The following is a 26928-nucleotide window of genomic DNA, read 5'->3' as shown; positions in this document are numbered from 1 at the left end:
TTGCCAAGCTGGGATGCAAACCCAGGGTATTCAACTTTTAAGAACAATACTAATTTGCCTCTTCTACTTCCTTTATTTCTATACATCTCTATCTTTAAAAAATTGGAAGCATCACAAAATTCCTTAATGTGATCATCTTTCATCTTTAGGACCCTTTAAATTCCGGAGATGATGTTAGTGAGCAGGATGTGCCAGACCTGTTTGACACGGATAATGTAATTGTCTGTCAGTATGATAAGGTACTGTATTCACCCACTGGACCTTGGCTTATTAATTACCTTTAGTAGAAAGATATGGAAAGTGATGGCAAATACAATGGTGAGTAACATATCCCCTGAAACAGCTATTTAATTCTGCAAGTTTTGAGGGTGTATTTTGAGTTTAACACTGTGCTGTGTGATCTAGTTGATACCAAAGAAGTAATAGTCCTAGTTATAAGGAGGTGACATTACTGAAACATTCTATAATGAAATAATAGAATGATGAATAATGAGATGGCAGGTAAATCAGCTGCTACAATATGTGGCATGCAAATCAAATGATGAGTGGCACATACATCAAATGATTATATACGTGGCACAGACAGTAGTCCTGAAGAGGGCTAGGAAACATAAAAAATCATTTGTAGTTGGAGTTCCCCATAAATTCTTTATTGGCGATGAGGAGTTTTGAAATGGGGCTTGAATGATTTGTAGGATATAGGTAACTGTGCAGAGTAGGCAGTCAGCAGAGTAGCCTGATAAAAGTTAGAGAACAAGGAAATTAGAGGGATGGTGAAGAGATAGTTCTGTCTTGAATGGATGTACTAGGAAATGAAGCTGAGTTGGGAAGTAGAGGAGGGAGCAGACGGGAGTATTTTGAATGCCGGTGGGAGAAATACAAACTTGGTCTGAAGGACAACAGCCTTCTGAGATGGTTACAGCCTTCTGAGAAAATTACAGTTGAGTTTAAAAACTGTGTTGGCAGGGCTGGCATTGTGGTGAAAGGGTTAAGCCTCTGCCTTCAATGCCAGCATCCTATATGAATTCTGGTTCAAGAACCAGCTGTTCCACTTCTGACCCAGCTCTTTACAAATGTGCATGGGAAAGCAATGAAAGATGGCCCAAGGACTTGGGCCTCTGCACCTATGTGGGGATCTGGATGCAGTTCCTGGCTCCTGGCTTTGGCCTGGTTCAGCCCAGGCTCTTATGGCCATCTCGGCAATGAACCAGTGGCTGCAAAATCTCTCTCTCTACTCTGCCTAAAAATAAGTGAAACAAAATTTTTTTAAACTTTTTATTTATTTATTTTAATTTTTAAATTTTTATTTATTTTTTGACAGGCAGAGTAGACAGTGAGAGAGAGAGAGAGAAAGGTCTTCCTTTTGCCATTGGTTCACCCTCCAATGGCTGCCGCAGTTGGCGCGCTGCGGCCGGCGCACCGCGCTGATCCGATGGCAGGAGCCAGGTACTTATCCTCGTCTCCCATGGGGTGCAGGGCCCAAGTACTTGGGCCATCCTCCACTGCCTTCCCTGGCCACAGCAGAGAGCTGGCCTGGAAGAGGGGCAACCGGGACTAGAACCCGGTGTGCCAGCGCCACAAGGCGGAGGATTAGCCTAGTGAGCCGTGGCGCCGGCCACTAAACTTTTATTAAATGAACATAAATTTACAACATACAGCTTATGGATTACAATGGCTTTTTTTTTTTTTGATAGGCAGAGTGGACAGTAAGAGAGAGAGAGAGAAAGGTCTTCCTTTGCCGTTGGTTCACCCTCCAATGGCCGCCACGGCCAGTGCGCTGCGGCCAGCACATGGCGCTGATCTGAAGCCAGGAGCTAGGTGCTTCTCCTGGTCTCCCATGTGGGTGCAGGGCCCAAGGACTTGGGCCATCCTCCACTGCACTCCTGGGCCATAGCAGAGAGCTGGCCTGGAAGAGGGGCGACTGGGACTAGAACCCGGTGTGCCGGCGCTGCAGATGGAGGATTAGCCTAGTGAGCCGTGGCGCTGGCCTACAATGGCTTTTTCCGCCCCATAATTCCCTCCCACCAGCAACCCTCCCCTCTCCCGCTCCCTCTCCTTTTCCATTCACATCAAGATTCATTTTCAATTATTTTTTATATACAGAAGATCAATTTAGCATATATTAAGTAAAGCTTTCAACAGTTTGCACCCACACAGAAACACAAAATGTAAAATACTGTTTGAATACTAGCTATAGCATTAAATCACGATGTACAACACATTAAGGAAAGAGATCCTACATGAGGAGTAAGTGCACAGTGGCTCCTGTTGTTGACTTAACAAATTGACACTTGTTTATGGCGTCAGTAATCACCTGAGGCTCTTGTCATGAGTTGCCAAGGCTATGGAAGCCTTTTGAGTTCGCCGACTCTGAACATATTTAGACAAGGTCATAGTCTAAGTGTTCTGGAGTTTCTTAATTTGTTATTTTTTAGCTTCATTTCATTGTGGTCATAAAAGATACATGGTATGATTTTAATGTTTTTAAATTTGTTAAGATTTGCTTTATGGTCGAGCATATGATCTACCCTAAAGAAAGTTCCATGCACTGATGAAAGGAATGTGTATTCTTTAACTGTGGGAAGAAATATTCTGTATGTATCAGTTAAGTCCATTTGATCTATAGTGTAGATTAGTTCTATTTTTTGTTGTTGATATTTTGTCTAGTTGATCTATCCATTGAGGAAAGTGGGGTGTTGAAGTCCCCCATTACTATTGTATTTCAGTCTATGTCTCCCTTTAGATCTATTAACATTGCTTTTAAATAGCCAGGTGCCCTGATATTGGATGCATATACATCTACATGTCACATTTCTGTTGAATTGATTCTATAATCATTCCATAATACCCTTCCTTATGTATTTTTTTTTTAATTTTATTCATTTATTTGAGAGGTGGTAGAGTTACAGACAGTGAGAGGGAGAGACAGAGAGAAAGGTCTTCCTTCCATTGGTTCACTCCCCAGCTGGCCGTGACGGTTGTAGCTGTGCCGATGAAAGCAGGAGCCAGGTGCTTCTTCCCATTCTCCCATGCGGGTGCAGAGGCCCAAGCACTTCGGCCATCTTGCACTGCTTTCCCAGGCCACAGCAGAGAGTTGGATTGGAAGAGGAGCAGCGTGACTAGAACCAGCACCCATAAGGGATGCTGGTGCCGCAGGCAGAAGATTAACTCACTGTGAAATGGGGCCAGCCCCTCCTTGTCTCTTATAGCAGTGTGTGTGTGTGTGTGTGTGTGTGTGTGTGAAAGTCTAATTTTGTCAAATAGCAGGATGGCTACTCCTGCTCTTTTTTGCTTCTTGTTAGCATGGAATATCTTTCCATCCTTTCAATTTCAGTCTGCATGTATCTTTGTTGTTGAGGTATATTTCTTGTAGGCAGCAACAAGATGGAGCTTGTTTTTAATTCATTCAGTTAATCTGTATTTTTTAATTGGAGAATTTAGGCCATTTACATTCAAGGTTATTATTAAGAAGTAGCAACTTTGCCCTACCATTTTTCCATAAATCTTCTTATTGATTGCTTTGGATTTCCTTTGTAGTTTTACTAGGAGATGATTTGCCCTCACATATTTTCATAATGATGTCTTTCTTTCTGTGTTTCGCTGTGTAGCACATCTTCAAGCATCATTTGTAAGGCTGGATGAATGATGGCATTCTTTCAATTTCTGTTTTTGATGGAAGATGTTTATTTCACCTTCATTCATAAAGAGAGCTTTGTAGGAGACAGTGTTTTGGCTTGGATTGGACTGTCTGTCCGTTTTCTCCTAGCCTATAGGGAAACTACTTTTCTACACAGATAGAAGTATGATTGGTAGGAAAAAATGTATTATCTGAGTAATAAGCTGACAGAAACTTAGCAAGAACTCATTGTTTGGGTTATTTTCTGTCTCTGTTTTCAGAGCTAAAGACATTCTTGTCCTCTGGGTATAGGGTGGACACCTCTGGAATAAAGGTTTTATGCCCTATCTTCGAGGAAGATGGGAAAACCCTATTAGAGCCCTGTTATGGTTTACTTCAGGGGAAATGGATTAAGGGAAGGTCTGTTTTAGAGTAGCAAATCCTGAACCCCATTAACACTTTTCAACTATTACAGATGATGCTGTAAATATTCCTGTGCAACTTTTTGAGTGGACCTGTGTTTTCATTTGTCTTGGAAGATACCTAGCTAGCAGTTGAATTCTTAGTTTAAGGAGCTTCCAGACTGTTTTCCAAAATGGTTGTTCTGTGCGAGGTCTTTAAAAAGTTCATGGAAAATGCATACTTATATTATGAGAAAATGATGCATGGATTTAAAAATTTTTTTGCACTAAAATAAATATCTTTTATTTCCATTTCCCATGGAGTTCTGAAATTCCTTCATATTTCACATTCTTATCAACAGTGTTTGAGGGTTTCAGTTTCTCCATGTAATCACCAGTACTTGTTGTCTGGTTTTCTAATTTTAGTCAAGCGTGCTGGGTGTGAAATGGTTTCTCATTGTGGGTTTGATTGGTGTTTCCATGATGACTAATGCATATTTTTATCATTGGCCTTTTTTATTTTCACTTAGAATTTGAATATACTTTAGGGAAAGCAAAGAGCTAGTATTTTGAGTTTCTATAAAAATAAAATAATTTTCTCTAAAATTAAGATCACTTTCTTCATGATGACATTTTATACAGACAGAAAATGGTGATTTATATACTGGTAAATATAAACATACGATAGTGCAGGGGTTATAAAAAGAATAGTTCTTAGTTTGAAGTTTATTTTAGTGTATTTCCTTCTTGGAAGAAACCATTATAAGGCACTTAGTTAAATATGTGCATTCTATGAATTCTCAGAATTTTCTAGTTGCTGGTGTTGTGTAGAGTGTAATGTTGTCACCTGCAATGCTGGCATCCCTTTTGGGCACTGGTTCGTGTCCTTGCTGTTCCACCTGTGATCCAGCTCCCTGCTAATTGCCTGGGAAAAGCAACGAAGGAAGGCCCAGCTGTTTGGGCCTCTGCTACTCAAGTGGGAGACCTGGAAGAAGCTCCTCACTCCTGGCTTTGGCCTGGGCCAGCCTTGTCCATTATTGCCATCTGGTGAGTGAACCAACAGATAGAAAATTTCTCTTTGTCTCTCCCTGTCTCCCTCTCTGCCTGTAACTCTGACTTTCAAATAAATAAATCTTTAAATTTTCTAGACCATTATGGATATGATATCACTTGTTTGTTGCATTGTGGGAGATAGCTTGTAATTAATTATATGTGCTTTATATTTTCCCAAGTGTTTGCTCATACATTGTCTTTGTGTTTTTCTTTCTTTCTTTTTTTTTTTTGGACAGGCAGAGTGGACAGTAAGAGAGAGAGAGACAGAGAGAAAGGTCTTCCTTTGCCGTTGGTTCACCCTCCAATGGCCGCCACGGCCAGTGCGCTGCGGCCAGCGCATGGTGCTGATCTGAAGCCAGGAGCCAGGTGCTTCTCCTGGTCTCCCATGCGGGTGCAGGGCCCAAGGACTTGGGCCATCCTCCACTACACTCCCGGGCCATAGCAGAGAGCTGGCCTGGAAGAGGGGCAACTGGGACAGAATCCAGTGCCCCGACTGGGACTATAACCCAGTGTGCCAGTGCTGCAGGCGGAGGATTAGCCTAGTGAGCCGTGGCGCTGGCCGTCTTTTGTTTCTTACAATAACCTTGTGGGAATAGATATGAGTGATATGAACTATACAGAGTCTGCAAATTAGTTCTCTCAGAGTATTCTCTAATTAGTGAATATTTTTAAGAACAGTACTAAAAAATTAATGGAAACCAGGGCATTGGGGAACCATTGAAACATTTTTAAGAGGGAGTGATAAAATTAGAAGATATCTAGCAGACAATGTATTTATAATGTCAAAATTGGGCAGGGAGCACTGTTACAGTGAATTTTAAAAAAATATTTATTTATTTGAAAGGCAAAGTTACAGAGAGGCAGAGGCAGAGAGAGAGAGATCGAGATCAAAATCTAGATCTTCCATCTGCTGGTTAACTCCCCAAATGGCTGCAACGGTGAGAGCTTTGCCAATCCAAAGCCAGGAGCCAGGAGCTTCTTCTGGGTCTCCCATGTGGGTGCAGGGGCCCAAGCACTTGGGCCATCTTATACTGCTTTTCTAGACCATAGAGAGCTGGATTGGAAGTGGAGGAGCTGAAACTCAAACTGGTGCCCATATAGGATGCTGGCACTGCAGGTGACAGCTTTTTACCTACTACACCACAGCACTGGCCCCTATGGTGAATTTTTATAACAGAAAATCTTAGCAGTTCTGGTGATTATTTTTTTGATAGGAAGAGTGGACAGTGAGAGAGAGACAGAGAGAAAGGTCTTCCTTTGCCGTTGGTTCACCCTCCAATGGCCGCCACGGCCAGTGCGCTGCGTCTGGCACATCGCGCTGATCTTAAGCCAGGAGCCAGGTGCTTCTCCTGGTCTCCCTTGCAGGTGCAGGGCCCAAGGACTTGGGCCATCCTCCACTGCACTCCTGGGCCATAGCAGAGAGCTGGCCTGGAAGAGAGGCGACCGGGACTAGAACCCGGTGTGCCGGCGCTGCAGATGGAGGATTAGCCTATTGAGCTGCGGCGCCGGCCCTGGTGATTTGTTTTGAATAGTATGGAATGGAGCCAGACTCAAGCAAATTGAAAGAATTTTCAGTAGTGTTTTTTGAACTTAACTTCTCAGTGTGTTTTAAGATTTATTTATTTATTTGAAAGGCAGAATGATGGACAGAGAGATGTTCTATCTACTGTTTCACTCCCCAAATGCCTGCAATAGCCAGGGGTAGGCCAGGCTAAAACCATGGTCTAAGAACTTGGTCTGAAAAAAAAAAAAAAAAAAGAACTCTGTCTGATCCTTCCATATTGGGTGGATGATATGCAGTTTACCAGACTCTCGGGTGATTTACTCACCACTAACTTTTAAATTTTGTTTATTTTTTAAAAATTTGTTTTGCATTTTATTTGAAAGGAGAGAGAGACTTCTTCCGTCTGATTCACTTCCCCAGTACCAGTATCATTCAAGACTGGAGCCAGGCTAAAGCCAGGAGCCCAGAACTCCATCTAGATTTCCCATGTGGGTATCAGGGCCCCAAGTACTTGAACCATCAGTGCTACATCCTTGAGTGTACATTAGCAGGAAGCTGGATTGCAAGCAGAGAAACTGACACTCAAACCACTACTTTAATATAGGATGTGGGAGTCTGAAGCAGCATCCTAACCACTGGGCCAAACTCCTCCCCCACCCACTAAATGTTGAGAAGCAGTAATTTTCTTTTAGTTTTTTTTTTTTAAAATTTTGATTAGCAGATGGAATTTTTTTTTAAATTTAATATGTTAAGAATTGGGGTAAACTCAGGGGATTCCAATTCAATCCCATCAAGGTGGCATGTGCCAATGCCATCTCACTACTCCAAGTGATCAATTTCAGTTCACAATTGATCATAATGAAAGGACTAAGAGTCAAAGGGAGCACATAAACAAGTCTAGTATCTGCTAACACCAACCGATAGAATAAATAAAGGGGAGAGTGATCCAACATGGGAAGTGAGATACTCAGCAGACTCATAGAATGGCGGATGTCCTAAATAGCACTCTGGCCTCAGAATCAGCCCTAAAGGCATTCATTCTGGCTGAAAAGCCCATGAGAGTATTTCAGGCATGGAAAGCCAAGACACTCTGGCAAAAAGATCTCTGTGAGTGAGATCCCAGTGGAAAGAACAGGTCTTCAAAGAGGGAGGTGCCTTTCTCTGAAGGGAGGAGAGAACCTCCACTTTGACTATGACTGTGTCTAAACAAGATAAGAGTCGGAGAACTCAAGGGGCTTCCATAGCCTTGGAAACTCATAACTGGTGCATAGGGAGATTACTGATGCCATAAACAGGAGTGTCAATTGGTAAAGTCAACAACAGGAGTCACTGTGCACTTACTCCTCATGTAGGATCTCGGTCCTTAACGTGCTGTACACTGAGGCTTAATGCTATAACGAGTACTCAAACAGTATATTTCACTTTGTGTTTCTATGGGGGTGCAAACGACTGAAATCTTTACTTAATGTACACTAAACTGATCTTCTGTAAAAAAAAAAAAAAAAAAAAAAGAAAGAAATTTTCAATTCCCAACTTGACTCTCACTGGGATTAAACATGACAATAGGTCTGCTCTGATTTCATCATCATTTAAAAAAAATCATCTATTATTTTTCACTTTATGTTTCTGTGTGGGAGCAAACTGTTGAAATACTTACTTAAGGTATACTAAGATGATCTTCTGTATATTAAGATAATCGAAAATGAATCTTGATGTGAATGGAAGGGGAGAGGGAGTGGGAAAGGGGAGGGTTGTTGGTGGGAGGGACGGTATGGGGGGGGAAGCCATTGTAACCCATGAGTCGTACTTTGGAAATTTATATTCATTAAATAAAAGATAAAAAAAAAAAAAAAAAAAAAAGGAAATGGAAAAAAAAAAAAGAATTGGGGTAAACTAAAAATATTAACATGTATAATGAAAAAGGGCTAAATGAAGGTCACTGGTGTACATACTAGGTAAGAATTATTTGAATGGTATGAATATGTTATTTCACAGGCCTAGAGATTGTCTAAGATTTATATAAAGTTTAAAAAAGATATTATAGAGAAAATTAGTGGTGAAATGAAACCTTTTACTAGAAATGAATGCTTTCTTTGCAAAATAAATGGGATACTGTAGTGGAATATGAGGCCATTTGTATGTACTATATGTTCATTTAGCAATTTAGCAAACTTGTTCATAGTTGATTTGTCTCTTAGTTGCTAGGTATTTAGCATAGTTGCTTTCTTTTTATAAATGTGTTTTGTTTTTGAATAGCTGGTTCATATACATGGTTAAAAATCAAAATGCTATAAAAAGGTATACAGTGAACAGATTGGTTCCTGCTGCTTCCTCATTTGTGCTTGGTGCTGGTGACTCCTTGTCCCTGTCTTGAGGACAAGTTAGTAACAAGTTATATTAATTGGTAAATAAATTCACAGTTTATTTAAGTGTAAGCATAAAAGGTAGCATAGACAACTAAACAACACTATTCTATACCTTGCCTTTTTTCTCTTAACAATGTATCTCTCAGATTTTTCCATATAAAGACAATTTCTTTGTAGTAACATTTTAATGGTTGTATGATAGTCTATTATGGGATTATGAAAATTTATTTGGACAGCTCTACATTTGTTATTTCTAAATATTTTCATTGGTACCATATACTTAAGATGTTTCATATATGTGCAGAGATACTTATTAAATAAACTCCCAAAAGTGGGATAACTAGGTCAAGGGTAAATGTGTTTAGTTAAATATTGCCACAATGCTCTCCAAAAGGATGTTCCAGTATGTACTTCTCATATAGTATTAAAGAGTTCCTTATTTCCTGCATAAAATGTGCTTTAAAAGTTGAATCTTTGCCATTATAAAGGGTGAAAAATTATACCTTGGTGGAAATTTCAACTCTTCATGTGTTTAAGGGTTATTGGTATTTATTTTGTGTGACCTGTTTGTTCATAACCCTTGTCCTTATAAAAATTGCATTATTATTCTCCTACTTAATGATTTAAAGAGTTCAGATTGTTCTTGGGAAACTCTTCTTTGTTACTTATAGGAGGACTTTTTGCTCTGTCATTTGCTTTCATTGCCTTTTTTTTCTTAGGTGTTGAACTTGTCAGTCTTTAATTTTGTGGCTTTTGGATTTGAGTCATGAATATAAAGTTATTAATTTGAGGTTTTAAAGGGATTAACTCAGATTTTCTTTAACATTTCTTTGGTTTCATTTTCATAAAAAGTCTTTTTAAAAGTAATTTTTAGTTTTAAAATTTAGTAATTTTTAAGATTTGCCACATTCACTTTATATGTAGGCATTATATACATATACATATATGCTATTTTTTCTTGAAAACAGATATTAATACCACTAAGTGAGAGATTTGTGATAATGATCATCATGTGGGGAAAGAAGGGTGTATTGTCATGTCCATGGTGTGATTCAGTGAAGCAGTATTTGCAACTATATACTGAATAATATAGCATCCATGCAATTTTTATATTCTCTCTCTGTATTAATTTCCATAAACAAGAGAAAACTTCCAGGTCTGGCTTATCTTAATGATCTCCTGCTGGATTTCATTTTTTTGTGACTTATATTCCATCATATATAGATATAGCACATTTTCTTTATATCATCAGTTGATTCTGTATCTTTTCTATTGTGAATTTAACTGCTATAAACATGGGAGTGCAGGTATCTCTTTCATATGTTGATTTCATTTCCTTTAGATAGATTCTTAGGAACTTGATAGCTGTTTGTATGGTAGATCTACTTTTAGTTTTCTGAGGAATCTCCAAACTGTTTTCCATAATGGTTGTACCAATTTGCATTTCTAGTGCATTAGAGTGCCCTTTTCCCCGTAACTTTGCCAGCATTTGTTATTTTTTGAATAATTGGCATTCTAACTAGACTGAGGTAATGCCCCATTGTGATTTTTATTTGAATTTTCCTGATGACTAGTAATCCTGAGCATTTTTTTTCACATGTCTGTTTGCCATTTTTTAAAAAAATTTATTTTATTGAGAGTTAGAGTTACAGACAGAGAGAGGGAGAGATAGTGAGAGAGGTCTTCTATCTGCTGATTCACTCTCCAGATTGCTCTTATCTGAAGCCAGGAGCCGGGAGCTTCTACCACATCTTTCATGTGGGTGCAGGGACCCTAACATTTGGACCATGTTCCATTGCTTTCCCAGCAGGGAGCTGTATCAGTAGGGCAGCAAGGACCCAAACCAGCAGCCAAATGGGATGCTGGCCCTTCAGGTGGAAGCTTAACCTACTTAGTTACAGCACCGGCCCCTGTTTGCCATTTGTATTTCATCCTTTGAAAAATATCTATTCACATCATTTTCCCATTTCTTAACTGGATTGTTGTTGAGTTTCTTGAGCTCCTTATATATTCTGAGTATATTGTTTGCAAATAGGTGCATTTGTCTATTTTTGCTTTTATTGCCTGTGCTGTTGGGGTCTTACCCAGGAAGTCTTTGCCTAGGGCAGTGTCTTGCAGTGTTTCCCCCATGTTTTCAGTAATTTGATGTTTTCAGGTGTTAAGTTTAAATCCTTGATCCATTTTAAGTTGTTTTTGTACAGGGTGTAAGGTAGGGATCATGTTCTGAACTTCTGCAGGTGGAAACACAATTTTCCCAACTCCATTTGTTGAAGAGACTCTTTTTTCTTTTCCCAGGGAATGATTTTATATTGTTTGTCAAAGATTAGTTGTATGTAGATGTGGGAGTTATTTTCTGCAGTTTCTGTTCTGTTTTGTTGGTCTACATGTCTATTTTTATGCTAGTACCAGGATGTTTTGATTATAATAGCCTTGTAGTATATCTTGAAATCTGGTATTGTGATGCTTCCAGCTTTGTTTTTCTTTCAGATTGTTTTGGCTATTAGGAGTCATTTGTGTTTCCATATGCATTTTAGATTTGTTTTTTCTAGTTTGTGAAAAATGTCCTTGGAATTTTGAATAATTGTAAGGCTGGTTTATTGGTGATAAATTCTTTTAATTTTTGCTTATTTTGAAAGATCTTTATATCACCTTCATTTATGAGTTGGAGTTTTGGTAAAGTATTCTTGGTTGGCAGTCTTTTCCTTTTAGAGCTTGGACTATATCTCTCCATTCTCTCCTATCTTGTATGGTTTCTGTTGAGAAATCTGTGTCAGTCTAATGGGACTGCCTTTAAGTGACCTGGTATTTCTGTCTTGCAAATTTTAAGATGTTCTCTTTATTTCTTAATTTCAAAATTTGACTCTCATGTGTCATGGTGAGGATCTTTCTGATCGTGCTTATTTGGGGTTCTGTGTGCTTCCTGTTTTTGGATGTCCATATCTTTCTCCAAATTGGAGAAGTTTTCTGCTATTATTTCATTGAATAGTTTTTTAAGTTATTAGTTTTTGTAAGACTTGTATATTTGGTCATTTGATATCTCATAGATCCTGAACATTGTTTTCTTTGCTTCTAATTTCTTCTTTTTTTGTAATTCAGATATTTCAAAATATTTGTGTTTTAGATCAGAATGTCTTTCTTCTGCTTCATCTGGTTTGTTAAGACTTTCTACTACATTTTTTATTTGACTTATTCAATACTCATTTCTGATATTTATTTTTGGCTCTTTTCCCAATATCTCTACATGTTGGCTAAATTTCTCATCCATTTCATGAACGGATTTCCTAATTTCATTTAACTGTTTCTTCACATTTTTGAGTAACCTTACTCATTTGTTTTGAATTCTTTTTCAATCATTTTGTCAGTCTCCCTTTCTTCACAGTCGCATATTATTGTGTTCCTTTTGCGGAGTCATATTGCCTTCCTGTTCTTATTTCTTGTGTTTCTGCCTTAATTTTTGAGCATCTGGAGATCTCTTGATTCTATCACTTTTGGTGGATGGTTTTTGTTGATTGAAGGCTTTATTCCTAGAGATGTACCTTTTGGTATTGGCTTAGTAGAGTGCTTTATCTTTAGTTCTGGTTAGATTTTATGGTTTAGTCTCTCTGTACGTTGATTCACTATAGTTGATGGTAGATGTAAGGGATCTGTGTTTTTCTTGTTGCTGTGTGTGGTCCCTGAGATCCCCATTTTTCAGGTCTCCAGCCCTCCCTTTAGGGAGGGTCTGCTGTGATGAGCTTCTTGGGGATTGGGAGTAGGCCTTCCTAGTGTTATGTGTGTGCCTGCCACATAGTTTCCTAGCCAGTATTCAAGTCAGGTAGTAGAGTTGCAAGATCAGTGATGGCTCTAAGAAATGGGTGCGCTTAGAGACTGCTAGCTACTATCTAGATCCAGAGCTCCAAGAATTGAACTAGTGCTGAGTGGAGGAGGTAGGATCCACAGAAGCTGAGAGTGGCTGGATATATGACACTGACTTTGGCTCAGTAACAGCAGGGCAAACTGTCTTAGGCCACTCTCTGTGTGCTGCTTACTGATTTGCATTATGTGCAGCTACCTTGGTCCTGAGCACTGAATGAGCAGTACTATCCAAACTCTCACAGCTTCCATGGAAGGAGCTTGGCCTGTATCCCTGAGCTCTGTGCTGGGCCTGGGCCATGCATTGATCCAGTGGGCCAGAGATCCCAGCAAGTTGTAATGTTGTACTGTGAGGCTCAGTGCAAAGGGCCCAGCTGTGATTCCCAGTGAATGTGTTGCTGTGCTAGGTGGAGCACCTAAGACTTACACCTGAGCTCCAGCAGTGTACACTGGTGGGGCCAAGGAGTTCTGGCCACCATAGGTGGATGGAACCAGAGTCCAGAGTGATACCTAAGATGGGGATGGTGGAGCACCTCTGGCCACTTCCAGTATGGGAAGGGGATGCTGGAGCCCAGTGGTATGTTTGGAGTCCCTTAACCTGCCCAGATGCACATATGGTCCAGAGCACTGACTCACTTTGTGTTGTGCCCTCACCCCCACTGTGAACTCTATCTCCAGTATCCAGGGAGCTCTGAGCCTGTGTAGTGAAACTGGGCAAGTATGTGTGAACACAGCCATAAACCTGCAGTTTTTCAAGTGGTTGCGCAGGTGAGGCAGTGGGTAACAGGGTGGTCCCCTGTTCTGTTGTGGTGGGCCTGCTTATTTCCAGAGTTCTAGGGGCTATCCATACCAGCTACCCTGGCCTCACTGCGCGGCAGAGAGTGCTATGTGGGCCTGTGCTCTGGGGCCGCTGCCCTGTTGGGCCCAGCTGGACTTGCAGGGCTCGGTCTGCCATGCTAGAATGCAGGGATGTCTGGGATGGAGTTAAAGCCAGCAAGGACTGTGGAATTCTCCTGCAGCCAGGGCTGCTGGTCTATATTGCTAGTGGGAATCATGGCACCTTATCTTTTTAGGGCAAGATGGCATTCCCTGTCTGGAGCAGGCGAGGTAGAAGTTGGCAATTGCTGGACCATTGGTGGCAGCATATCTGTCCTCTCTCTCTCTGCTGGTTTGTGTGGTTTCTGTGCTGTTCGGTCACTACTTCATTGGCTTCTTTAGCTTTTGTGAAGATGGGTTGGCATATGAATAGCTGTGAAATTGGTGTCTCTGGTGATGTAACCACTGCAACTTTTTACTCAACCACCATCTTGCCCTGCCCTTCAAAGATGAGCTATTTTAGTTTTCATCCATTCAATGTTTATATTGGTATGTAATGTAACATAGTTTTCAACTTTTAATTTTTTCCAGGAGGCTGTCCAATTTTCCTAGCATTTATTGAGATGCCTATTTTGTCCCCCATTATAAGAGAAGATTCCTTTGTCTTCTACTACATCTGTGTATAGAGCTACTTCTTATTTTACTGCATTGATCCATTGCTTTATTTGTGCACAGGCTGGATTTACTACATTGATTTAATTATTGATATTTTTATTGTTATTTTTAATATCTGGTAGGGCTGTTACCTTGTCACTGAAATTCTTCTACAGCGTTTTCCTGAACTTTTTTTTCCATATTAACTTCAGGATTAGATTGTCTTATTAGAAATAAAACTCTGTTAGTATTTTCACTGAGATCATGTAAAATTCAGAATTTGGTATCTTAATGATGTTTGGGAGAAGTAAGTTGCCATTTTAGATGGAATGTCCAAGGGAAGCCTTACTGAGATTGTTGTAGGCTGCATATCAGAAGGCTGTGAGGGAACGAAGCACAAGAATATTTGGGCATAAATAAGCATGTCAGATGGCAACAAACTCAAAAGACCAGAGGTAGGAGAATGTCTGTGTGTTCAGGAAACAGAGAGGTAGTCAAAGAGTAACTGAGAGGTCTTTCAGTCCACTGCGAGTAGTTGTTTCTGGAATGGAAGTCATTGGAAAATTTTGAGCAAGTGACATCTGAATTACGTTAACAGAGTCACTCTTTCATGTTTATGGTAGACTGAAGGTGAGGGGTACAGGGTGAAAACAGGGAAACTCGTTACGAAGCAAGATAATAATCTAGGCAAGAGAATATGGTGCCTTCAACAAGAGTAAAGGCAGTGGAGGTGGTAGAAGTGGTTGGAATGTGACTATGCTGTGTAGGTAGAACTAGCATTTACTGACAGATTTAGATATGAGGTGTGAGTAGGAGGCATAGAGTCAGAGTTACATACAGAGAGAGGGAGACACAGAGAGGTCTACCATCCACTGTTTCACCCGCTAAATGGCTGCAACAGCTGGAGCTGAGCCAACCTGAAGCCAGGAGCCAGGAGCTTCTTCCAGGTATCCCACACAGGTGCACAGGCCCAAGTGTTTGGACCATCTTCCACGGCTTTCCCAGAGAGCTGGATCGGAAGAGGAGCAGCTGGGACACGAACTGGTACCCATATGGGATGGCAGTGCCACAGGCAGAGGCTCAACCTACTACACCACAGTGCAGGCCCCACAAAATGTCTTTAACATATATGGCCTGAGCACTTATAAAAGAATGAGTGGCCATTCCCAGCTGAGATGGGAATGATTGTGACACTTGGGGAAGAGGATTTTGGTGTCCTGGTTTTAAACTGGTTTCAGATGCATATTTCACATTCTGGAGGAAATACTGACGCAGTTAAATGAGAATTTGGAGTTTAGAGAGGATACATGAGCTGGAGATATAACCTTTGGCATATAGATTCAGCATTATGAATGGTGTTTAAAGTCATAAGAATAGGATCACCTAGAGTAAATATAAGCAAACATAAAAATCTAAAATTGAGAAATGAGAGATAAAGAAGAATCAGCAGAAGAAACTGAGGGGTGCCTAAAGAACGGTTTTCCAGGAGTGCCCTAGAAGCCAAGTGAGGAGACTATTTCGAAGAGGAGAAAATATTTAATGTTGCCAATAGATCAAGTATTTTTAGGTTTATTCCTAGCTATTTTATCTCTTCTGTTGTGATGAGAAATGGATTCTTTGTCATATGTTGCTTGTATGCATGAAGACTTTGAATTTCTCTAATTTAATTTTGTATCAAGTAACTATCATTTAGTATATTTCATCAATTATCTTTTTTCTTTTTTGACAGGCAGAGTTAGAGAGAGACAGAGAGAAAGGTCTTCCTTCCATTGGTTCAGCCCCCAAATGGCCGCTACAGTCAGTGTGCTGTGCCCATCCGAAGCCAGGAACCAGGTGCTTCCTCCTGGTCTCACCCACACAGGTGCAGGGCCCAAGCACTTGGGCCATCCTCCACTGCCTTCCTGGGCCACAGCAGAGAGCTGGACTGGAAGAGGGGCAACCGGGACAGAATCTGGTGCCCCGGCTGGGACTAGAACCCGGGGTACCGGCGCCGCAGGCAGAGGATTAGCCTAGTGAGCCACGGCGCTGGCCAATTATCTTGAAATTTGGGATACATAGTCATAGCATCTGAAAATTTATTTAATCTTTTCCAATTTTTATATCTTTACTTTCTTTCTCTTAATTGATCTAACTAGTAGTAATCATACTTTTCTCTTGTCTAATTATATTGGCAAGTACTTCTGTGGTGATAAAATAGGAGCCAGTATTGTGGTGCAGCAGGTTCAGCTACCACTTGCAGAGATGACATCCTATTTGGAGTGCCAGTTGGAGCCCCATCTGTTCTGCTTCTCAGCTAGCGTTCCTGCTAACGTACCTAGAAAGGCAGTGCATCATGGCCTAACTGCTTTGGACCTTGCCACCCTTGAGGGAGACGAGGATGGGGTTCCTGGTTCATCACTTTGGCTTGGTTCAGTCCTGGCTGTTGCAGCCATTTGGGTAATAAACCAACAGATGGAAGATTCCCTCTATTTCTGTGCTCTCTGTTGCTTTTGGCAGGGACCCAAGTACTTGGGCCATCTGCTGCTGCTTTCCCAGGTGCCTTAGCAGAGAGCTGAATCAAAAGTGGAGCATCCAGAATTTGAACTTGTGCTCATATGCAATGCTACTGTGGCAGGTGGCCTCTTAACCTGTTGTGCCACAACACTGTTCCTAAACTACTGTGTTTCTAGAAAAAAATGCAGTTATTTGATTAATCTACCAGAATCAGTTGTTACTGCTTCTGTAGTTCTCCTAAGTTCTGGTTCTATTTTGTCACCTATGCTGAGTCCAAGGTTCTGTTGTCATTGTTGTGTTTCCAGAGGCTTTTTTAGATACATGCAAGTGAGAATTTAGAGGTCACACCAGAAAAAAATTTTCATTATAAAAACTCTTTTTTAAAAACACACAAACAAGAGTTTAATCTTTATGTTTCTTGTGTTTCATAAGTGCATCTGAATACCAGTCACGACTTCTCTTCCTGGATTTTACTATTTGCAGCCAACAACTAGGTTTAAATTTTACCCTTGATCTCAGCTCATATACCTCAAAGGCTTTTAAATAGTCCATTGCCGTTTACCCAGAGGTGGCAATGATTTTACGGTTTCTTACCTCTTAAAGGAGCAGCATTTCTTTTTTTTGTTTGTTTGTTTTATCTATATCTGAGCGATTTATTGACTCTGAAGAATAGCCAGCAGAATCTAACAGGTTATAAGATACATCTGATCTTGCTCAGTTCTTTGTTTTCTTCCTTACAGTGAAACACTCTTTTTCCAGTAATATTAGCTACACCTTCCCTGTTTATTCCATTGCAAACATACCAACTTTTTGCTGTTTTAAAAAATAATCCAAACATAGGCCTTTGCTGGGCCTTTCACTTCTGTTCCCTTTGCCTGGAATGCTCTTGAGTCAGTACCTGCCTGGCTTCGTGCCTCACTTTCTTTGTGTCTGCTGCAGTGTCACCCCAAGAGCCAAGCCCACCTGACTCTCCTTTCAAACCTTGCCACCCCTTCTCTGTATTTCTGAGCTTACTTTTCTTGCTCTATTTTTATTCATAGCACTTCTCACCTTTTAACAATCTATGTAGTTTAATTACGTATTAGGTTCTTTGTCGCTCCCCCTCTTCACGGAGGAACGACACAAGACCCTGCGTTGTTCTTTCGTCTGCTCGGCCCTCCCCGGGTTTGCTGCTGGTTCTTCCCGGGTTGGCTACCGTCCCTTCCACCTCCGTGGAAGGGCGGTTCCCCCTGCCACATTCCCCACTTCCGCGGGGGAGCGGCACACCGCCGGCCGGCTCTCTCGGGGGCTGCACAGGTGTTCCTTCAGATAGATCTTCCCCTTAGATGTTCCTGGTGCATGTTGTCTCTCTCCTCCTATATAGTCCTCTTCCGCCAATCCCAACTCGGCTGCCCACACGCCGAGTACGCTGCTCTCCTCCAATCAGGAGCAGGATCAGCTCCTGGAGGTCATCACTCAAGTTGGCAAGAGGCAGCTGCGTAGAAGCTGTTTTCTCCTCTCCCAGCGCCATATTGTGGGAGAGCAGATGCATAGAATAAGTCTTAATTCCAGTAACTCAGTCCAGTCCGGGTTGCTCCCCACAGTTCTTGTCCTTCTTCACCACAATTAAATGTAAACTTTTTAAAGGCAGGGTGCTTTTTTTTTCCTGTTTCTTTTTTGCATACGCATAGGCCTTTTACTTATATTTCATCTGAAAGCATGTGTAGTCAGCCCTACAGTTCCCCATCTGTGAATTCAACCGCCATGGAAGGAAAATGTTTGGAAAGAGATTATATATGTTCTGAACATGTGCAGACTTTTTTTCTTGTCATTATTGCCCAAAAACTACAGGATAACCATAACATTTACCTTGCATTAGACATTAGATTTAGAGATGATTTATTTAAATTGTTTTATTAGAAATTGTTAACATGTTTACACATAGAGTAATAAGTGATGTTTTGATATATGTGTACATTGTATACTATCCAGTCAGGATAAATATATTTCCCCCTTCAAATATTTAACATTTCTTTATGGTGAAAATATCTAAAGCCTATCTTGTAGTTTTTTTTAAAAGTAAGCGATATACAGTACGTTAGCATTATCTATGGTCATCCTACTGTGCAACCTAACACCAGCACCTCAATCAGCACTTCAGCTCCTGTCTTGCTATAACTTAGTACCCGTTCAACATTTCACATCACTCCCTCCCTGCTTCTATTCCCTTCCTCTTTGTTTTCTTGGAGTTCATTTAGGTTCTGTAAAGCAGTGATTTTGAAATCTTCTAGCATATGAAAATTTCAGTTCTTTGACTGGTTCCTGGCACCTCATTTTGCTCTCTCTAGGTGAGGTCATGGTTCCCTGGAAGTTCTTGGTATTTGTTGGAGCATGACATCATCTGTGTATTGATGGATTCATTGTAAGACTCTAACCACATTTGTGGCTATCTTTCTAGAAATTCTGTGCAGTCTCTATTTTTTCAGAGCCCATGGGTACTTCTGCTATTTTAATACTAGATAGTACCCTAAATCCAGGTTTGCCTGAGGCATATATATATAATTACTATTTTAGTCTTACAGTACTCCCCAAGCTCAACTTTGTCCCAAATCTGCAGTTGGTGTCTTATTCAGAATGAACTGGTGGTGTCTAGAAAGGGTTAGTCTGTCTCTGAAAGTGTTTTCTGGGGCCTGAGGTAGGCTCAGAATGCTTGTCTTATGTCTACCAATGCATGATGCTAGATCATATCTGGAACCGATGGCCCACTGAGACCACTGTAGCCTGGGGTAGAACCAATGCTGACTCTGATGTGGTCTGTCTGCTGCTGAGGTGGACTCCTGCAATGTGGTGGAATGAGAAGGTGAGAAGGTCATGCCAAGATGGCCGCTGACAACAGAAACTGCCTGGCAACAGGCTGTGATTGGATGGCTTCGGAAACCACATGACAACAGAGCCTGACTGACAACATGTCGTGATTGGATGGCTTCGGAAACTACATGACAACAGAGCCTGACTGACAACAGGCTGTGATTGATTGGCTTTGGAAACTGCCTGGCAACAGGCTGTGATTGGTTAGGGCATAGACCGCCCCTTGGCCAGATTGGTTGCCTTGGCTATATAAGCAGCTGTAGCACCTGAAATAAACGAGTCTGCGGGTTGCTTGCCTCAGGCCTGCTTTCACCAGACTCCCGGGGGTCTGTGTGGTGACTCCACGCCTCTTGCCCTCACCACGCTCCTCTCATGAACGAATCCACAGCAACATCTCAAGACACTGGTGGTACTGGCGGGGGTATCAGACTTATCAGCTGAAGCCACAGAATGCCACTTGGCACTGAAGCAGGTCCAGAGGTTCATCTGTAGGCACTGGCCTGGAGACAGGGACTGTTAGGAAGCAGTCCTGTGGTTCCTTGCTGTTGGCTCAAGGTTATAGAAGGGGTGATAGAGGCAGGCCCTCAGCTACCCACGTGGGCACCAGGTGGGTCATACCTGGGTCTCGTAGTTATTAGGCCCTGTGCAGTCATTCTTAAGGGTGCACACTAGGTCCATGTGAGGCTGGTGATGACTATGAGAAAATAGGATTATCTCATCAGGGTATGTGTCTTTGTCTGACATGAGGATAAGTCCAGAGACTGTTTCCATAAGCAGTTGCCCAGGTATGGGGACTGTTAGGGTCTACCCAGTGTTGGGCTTTACCAGCTATGCAGTGAGCCCTAAGACACCATCCCATGGCTCCTTGGTGTCTGCCAAAAGATGGAGGGAGGTTGATAAAAGGAGTTCCCTGGCCACCCGGACTGGCACCAGTCTCACAGTGTCCCAGGGGTACACACCAGGCCCACCTGAGGCTGGCATTGACACACCAGGGCAAGTCCATCCTGCTGGAGTGTAGACCTTTATGCAGTGCTAGCCAAGTTCAGGGGAGGTGGGTGGTAGAGTCGTTTGGGCTTTATCAGATAAGGTGCTGGTCCTCAAGGTGGCAGGTCTGGCTCTGAGGTCCACGGCATGGTCCTCAGCTGCTTCTCCTGCCTTCTCCGCAGCAGCTGTCATCTTGCTCTGCTCTTTGTTGTTTGGGGGAGGGGTGGTGGAGGCCACCTGCCTATGCAGGTGCCGAATACATTTTGCAAGAATGGGCCTGGAAGCAGGGATCATGGGACTCTGTCTACTGAATTTTTTCGCAGTGGGCATGGCACTGGGCTTCAGATCCCTCTCCCTCCCCTGAAATGGGAGCCTTCTTTCTCCATGCTGCACTCCTTGGAGCTGGGGAGGGGTGATGTGCACAACCTTTTCCTTCTTGTCATCGTCAGTGTGATTTTTAAAAAACTTACCTATACTAAAACAAGACACTGTGATCTTTCCTTTGGCCTCTCTAGCTCTTGTGAAGGTAACTTGGTGTGTGAAGAGCTGTTCAAATTGGTGTCTGTGTGGGTAGGTGGTCGTTGGAGTAGCTTACTTAGACACCATCATGGTTTGCCTGAAATGGTTTAAAGTATATGGGAGCATAAGTTACATGGAAATGCAATGCTATTTGATGAAAGGGATTGGAATATTTACAGACCTGGGTATCTAAAGGGGATCCTAGATCCCATTCCCCCTTGATACTGAAGGATACTCTGTTACACATATAAATTTTACATAGACATTTTAAACTAATAAATCTCCAGTGCCTAGCTAATATCTGACACATAAGAATTCAAATACTTGTTGAGTGACTGAATAAACTATTTTGAGATCCTATTTTAAATAAATCACATTTAGGGTTAGAATAATTCCATTTGCTATATCAAAGAATTATGTATGATTGTTAATTATTTTTTCTCTTCCTAGATTCATCGAAGCAAGAACAAATGGAAGTTCTATTTGAAAGATGGTGTTATGTGTTTTGGAGGGAGAGACTATGTATTTGCAAAAGCCATTGGTGATGCAGAGTGGTAAACCTTATGAGCTCAGTGTGTTACTTTTGTAAACATCAGTGGGGCTATATTGCAGATTGTGAAGCTTATTTCTGTTTTAAATATAGTCCAGTGTAGAGCTGCTCAAATTTCTATTTCACTCAATGGAATTTAATAAAATTATAGTTCAGGTGTAGGTACCAATGTTCAAGTTTATATTTGTTTTCTGTTTGAAACAGATTTTTTTAAATCTTCACTTGTACCATTACAAAGCATATATGCGTTGAAGGTGATGGAGCATGAAGAAATGTTCTTTATTTTTGAAGCAAAATTTAAATCAAATTCCATTCCCCTTCATGTAAAGTGAATATCGGTTATTAGGTTGGGGCTGGCATTACTTCCACTTCTTACCACACCATAGCAGAGAAGACCCTGGGATGTCTTCTCTGTAGTGTGATATTGACGAAGACTTTTCCGGGTCTTCGGTCTTTGTTGCTCACTGGAGATACCCTGAGTGTGTCAGCCCAGCTGGTTTCTGTGAGAAAGAGGTCTACATTATTATTTGAACATAAAAATCTTTGCTGAGGTTTAGCATCACTGGGCTTATCATGTGGCAAGATCATTCTCATAACCTTGGGGAATTGTGAAGGAGTGGGTTAAATGTCCTCCTTCTTGAAACTTTAGACTTCCATCTTTTTCCTAATCCCAGTGAGTTTTCCCCTCTCCTACTTTTTTCTGTTGCTCTTAGAGTGGATTATCCTTTTGAAATCCCTTTCCTCAAAGGCAGTATCTCTCTTTTGCCCTAGGAGGGAATCTCCTCATTGAGATTAGGTTTTTCTGAAACACAAGCCAAGAAATGATGTTCTCTTCTGGAATGCTGTGTTTTGACCAGGACCTCTCATTTGAGTCAAGGCATCCTAGATAACTATGTTGAAACCAGGGAGAGAAAACAAAACATAAAACATTAGTAGCTGTCATTTTTCTGTAACAATAAAAACAAAACAAATTAATATCCCAATAAGCTATTTCATATTATGCACTTCCTCTGTAGATTCAAATCCCTCAAAGGAAAATTATCCCAATTGCTGTTTCTCTTAGTGGCTATGGCACACATGGTCTTTGGTGTAGGAGCCCCAGTTTTGGTCCTGAGTGGTGTTCTCCAGGACAGTAATTGCGCAAAAAGCAATGAAAGGATCAGATTTTGTCTATGAAAGATCCCAGTGGATGAGTACTTAAATCTAGATGGACATAGGGAAAATTCATTTTCTTTTTCTTCTTGTTTTATTTTTAAAGATTCATTTTATTTGAAAGGCAGAGTTACAGAGGAGAGACAGGGAGAGGTGAGAGGAAGAGAGAGAAGGAGAGGGAGAGAGAGAGATCTTTTGTCTGCTGATTTATTCCCTAAATAGCTGTGACAGCCACGGTTGGGCCAGGCCAAAGCCAGGAGCCAGGAACTCCATCCAGATCTCCCATGTTGGGGGCAGGAACCCAGGTGTTTGGACAATTTGCTGCTGCTTTCCCAGGCACATTAGGAGGAAGTAGAGCAACTGGGACTTGAACTAATATTCCTATGGGATGCCAGTGTCACAGGCAGCAGCTTAACATGCTGCACCACAGCAGTAGCCCCCAAGGAAAATTCCTTTTTGTTTTGGATAGCAACTCCACTTGCAGGGTTTATTCAAACACTGGTTCTGTTCTATCAAAGGGGCTCAGATGTTGCTGCATCTTTTCAAAATCTGGGTGAATCTTTTGTGGGTCTTGAACAACATGAGTAAGATGTTGCCTTTGACCTAAGACTGGCAGCTTCATGAAGATTCAGTTAGTACTAGCGGGTGGGCAAGTCCCTTAGCCACGTTCTCCAGCTCTGTCTTCTTCATACTCACATGCACAGCCATTGTCTTTTACCACCACTGCTATTCCATTTTTTATTTTTGACAACAGAAAACTTATACATACCTGTAGAAGACCATGTGATTTTTTCACACACACATAATTGTTGCAATTTAGAATAAACACATCTGTCTATTCAAACATTTGTTTCCTTACTGTGAAAACATTAAAAATCTTGTTTTTTTTTTTTTTTGAGAAATACACAGTACTTGAATGTTATCTACAGTCACCCTACTATGCATAGAACACAAGAACTTCTCATTCCCATCTAAGCATAACTTAGTACCCATTAAGCAGCCTTTGCCCATCCCTCTCTCCTGCTTCCCTCTCCGGCCTCTAGGAACCTTGATTATACTTTAACGTCTATGAGATAAATTTTTTAAGATTCCTCATATGAGTGAGGTCCCGTGGTTCTTGTTCTGTGTTTTCCTTATTTCACTTAACATAATGAACTCTAGTGCTGTCCGTGTTGTTGCACACGATAGTACTTTAAACGGCTGATTGTTACTGCATGGTGTTTACGTGCCACGTTTTCTTTATCTACTTGTCAGTTGATGGACACTTAGGTTGTCTCCATTTATTAGCTGTCATGATAGTCTTGAAATTAACACAGGAGTGTGGCTGTCTCTTGGATGAGCGATTTCATTTCCTCAGATAAAGTAGTGTACATAGTATGGTATACAGTATATGGTATACAGTAGTGCTGGTAGCTCATTGTGATTTTGATTTTCATTTTACTGGTGATTACTGATGTTGAGTATTTTTTCATTTACTTGTTGGCTATTATCTCTTTTTAATTAAAGATTTATTTATTTGAGAGGCAGAGTTACAGACAGAGGGAGAGAGAGAGGTTTTCTATCTGCTGGTTCACTCCCCAAATGGCCAGAGTCAGGCCGATCCAAAGCCTGGGACGAAGAGCTTCTTCCTGGTCTCCCATATGGGTACAGGGGCCCAAGCACTTCGCCATCTTCTACTGCTTTCCCAGGCTGTCAGAAGGAGCTGAATTGGAAGTGGAGCAGCCAGAGCTCAAACTGGAATGTCGGTGCCTAACCTGTGCCAGAGTGCTGGCCCCTGTATGTCTTTCTTTGAGAAATATCTATTTAGATCTTCTGCCCATATTTTAGTTGGGTTATTGTATTTTGCTATTGTGTTGAGTTCCTTATATATTCTGGTTATTAATATTTTCAGATGTAAGATTTCCAAATAATTTCTCTCATATCTTTTCATTGTTGATCATTTCTTTTGCTGTGTAGAAGCTGTTAGTCTATTTTTGCATTTGTTTCCTCTGCTTTTGGGGATTTGATAAAAAAAAAAAAAAAATCCTTGCCCATTCCATGTCCTGAAATGTTTTTCCTGTATTTTTTTTCTAGTAGTTTCAGGTCTTACATTTTGGTCTTTGATCCATTGTGATTGTTTTTGTACAAACGTCTGCCTGTGGATTTCTGATTCTCCCTGCACTATTTATTGATGACCACAATGGCCGGAGCTGCTCTGATCTAAAGCTGGGAGCCAGGAGCTTCTTCCAGGTCTCCCATGTGGGTACAGGGGCCCAAGGACTTGGGCCATGTTATACTGCTATTCCAGGCCGCAGCAGAGAGCTGGATTGGAAGAAGAGCAGCAGGGACTAGAACCCCCGGGCCCATATGGGATGCTGACGCTTCAGGCCAGGACTTTAACCCACTGTGCCACAGCGCCGGCCCCAGTTATGCTTATTGATTTGTGAATGCTGAACCATCACTGGAATGAATTCCACTGGGTTGTGGTGCATAATATTTTTAGTGTGGTGCTGGATTGGTTTTCCTAGTATTTTGTTAAAGATTTTTGCATCTATGTTCATCAAGGATATTGACCTTTGGTTGTTTTTGTTATGTCTTTCTTGGTTTTGGTATCAAGGTAATACCTTCATAAAATGAATTCTGGAAGAATTCTGTCGTCTTTTATTTTTTGTAATAATTTAAGAAGAATTGGTGTTAATTCTTTAAATATTTGGTAGAAATCAGCAGTAATGCCATCTTGTCCTGAGCTTTTCTCTGATGGGAGACTTTTTTTTATTATTGACTCACTGTTGCTACTCATTACTGCTCTGTTTAGGTATTTTAATTCTTCTTGGTTGACAATTGGTAAGGTGTGGGTATGAATAAACTTCTCCATTTTATTTCCTGAAATTATCCAATTTTCTGCCATATCATTATTCATAATCTCTGACAATCCTTTTTATTTCTGTGGTATCAGCAGTAATATTTCTGTTTTCCTAATTACTTTAACTGTCTCTCGAAAATTTATTTGAAAGTTGGGAAGAGGGAGAGCAGAGGAGAGAGAAGAGACAGATAAAGAGAGGTCTTGCATCTGCTGGTTCACTTCCCAAATGGTCAAAATAGACAAAACTGGGCCAGATGGAAGCCAGAAGATAGGAGCTCCATCTGGGTCAACTACATTGGTATAAGGGCCCAAGTATCTGGGCCATCTTCACCTGCTTTCTTAGGTGTATTAGCAGGGAGCTGGATCAGAAGTGGAGCAACTGGGATTCAAATCGGTATCAATATGGGATGCTGATTTCAAAGGCAGAGGCTTAACCTGCAGTGCCGCAATGCCAGCCCTTAGTTGTATATTTTCTTAATCCAGCTAAGCATTTGGCAATTTTGTTTATCTGTTCAAAGAAGCAGCTCTTCATTTCCTTGATTTTTTTGGTATTGTTTAGTTTATATGTTATTTATTTCTGTTCTGTGTTTTTTTTTCTACCTACTTATTTTTGGTTTGATTTTCTCTTTTCCCCTACTTCCTTGAGGTACAGTAATATATTGTTTGCAATATTCCAGCTTTTTTGATGTAGGTATTGGTTGCTGTAAATTTCTGTTAGTACTGCTTTTGCTGGATCCCACAGGTTTTGATAGGTTATGTTTTCATTTTCATGCACTTTAAGAAAATTTTAATTTCCTTCTTTATTTCTTGATCCACTTTCCTTGGTCAAAGGTAAGTTGTTTAGTTTCCATGTATTTATATTTTTTTACAAAGTTTTTCTTGCTTTAATTTCTAATTTCATTGCATTATCGTCAGAAGTGATACTAAGTATGATTTCTAATTTTAAAATTTGTTGAGACCTGTTTCATGACTTACCCTATGATCTGTCCTGGAGAACGTTCCCTATGTTGAGAAGAATGTGTATTATACAGCTTTTAAATGGAATATCCTGTAGATGTTACTTAGGCCTAATTGCTTTGTGGTACAGTTTAACTCTGCTGCTTTGTTGATTCTATTTGTGGGTGATCTATTCATTTCCGTACTGGAATCTATCTCTTCCTTTAGGTCTATCATTATCTGCTTTATGTATGTTAGTGCTCTAATAGTAGGTACATATGTATTATAATTGTTATTTTCTCTTCCTGAATTGAACCTTTTGTCATTGTATATTGACTTTTAT

The 26928-nt window shown here is 40.9% G+C and overlaps 1 protein-coding gene across 2 annotated transcripts in view; it reads left to right on the top strand.

Annotated features, from left to right (window-relative positions):
• GTF2A1L (general transcription factor IIA subunit 1 like) overlaps positions 1-26898 on the top strand; it is a 76188-nt gene extending 49290 nt beyond the window's left edge. Inside the window, exons 8-9 of one of the 2 annotated variants that reach the window (XM_051829192.2) lie at positions 150-318; positions 21556-26898. In XM_051829192.2, coding sequence (XP_051685152.1) covers positions 150-284 — 135 coding nt within the window. In that variant the 3' untranslated portion in view covers positions 285-318; positions 21556-26898. 2 annotated transcript variants of the gene reach the window in all.
• Positions 26899-26928: the final 30 nt, after the last annotated feature.

This window comes from Oryctolagus cuniculus, chromosome 2 (genome assembly GCF_964237555.1).
Source record: "Oryctolagus cuniculus chromosome 2, mOryCun1.1, whole genome shotgun sequence".
Lineage (NCBI taxonomy): Eukaryota > Metazoa > Chordata > Mammalia > Lagomorpha > Leporidae > Oryctolagus > Oryctolagus cuniculus.
Note: the sequence above shows the minus strand (reverse complement) of the source record. Positions and strands in the feature narration are given on the sequence as shown.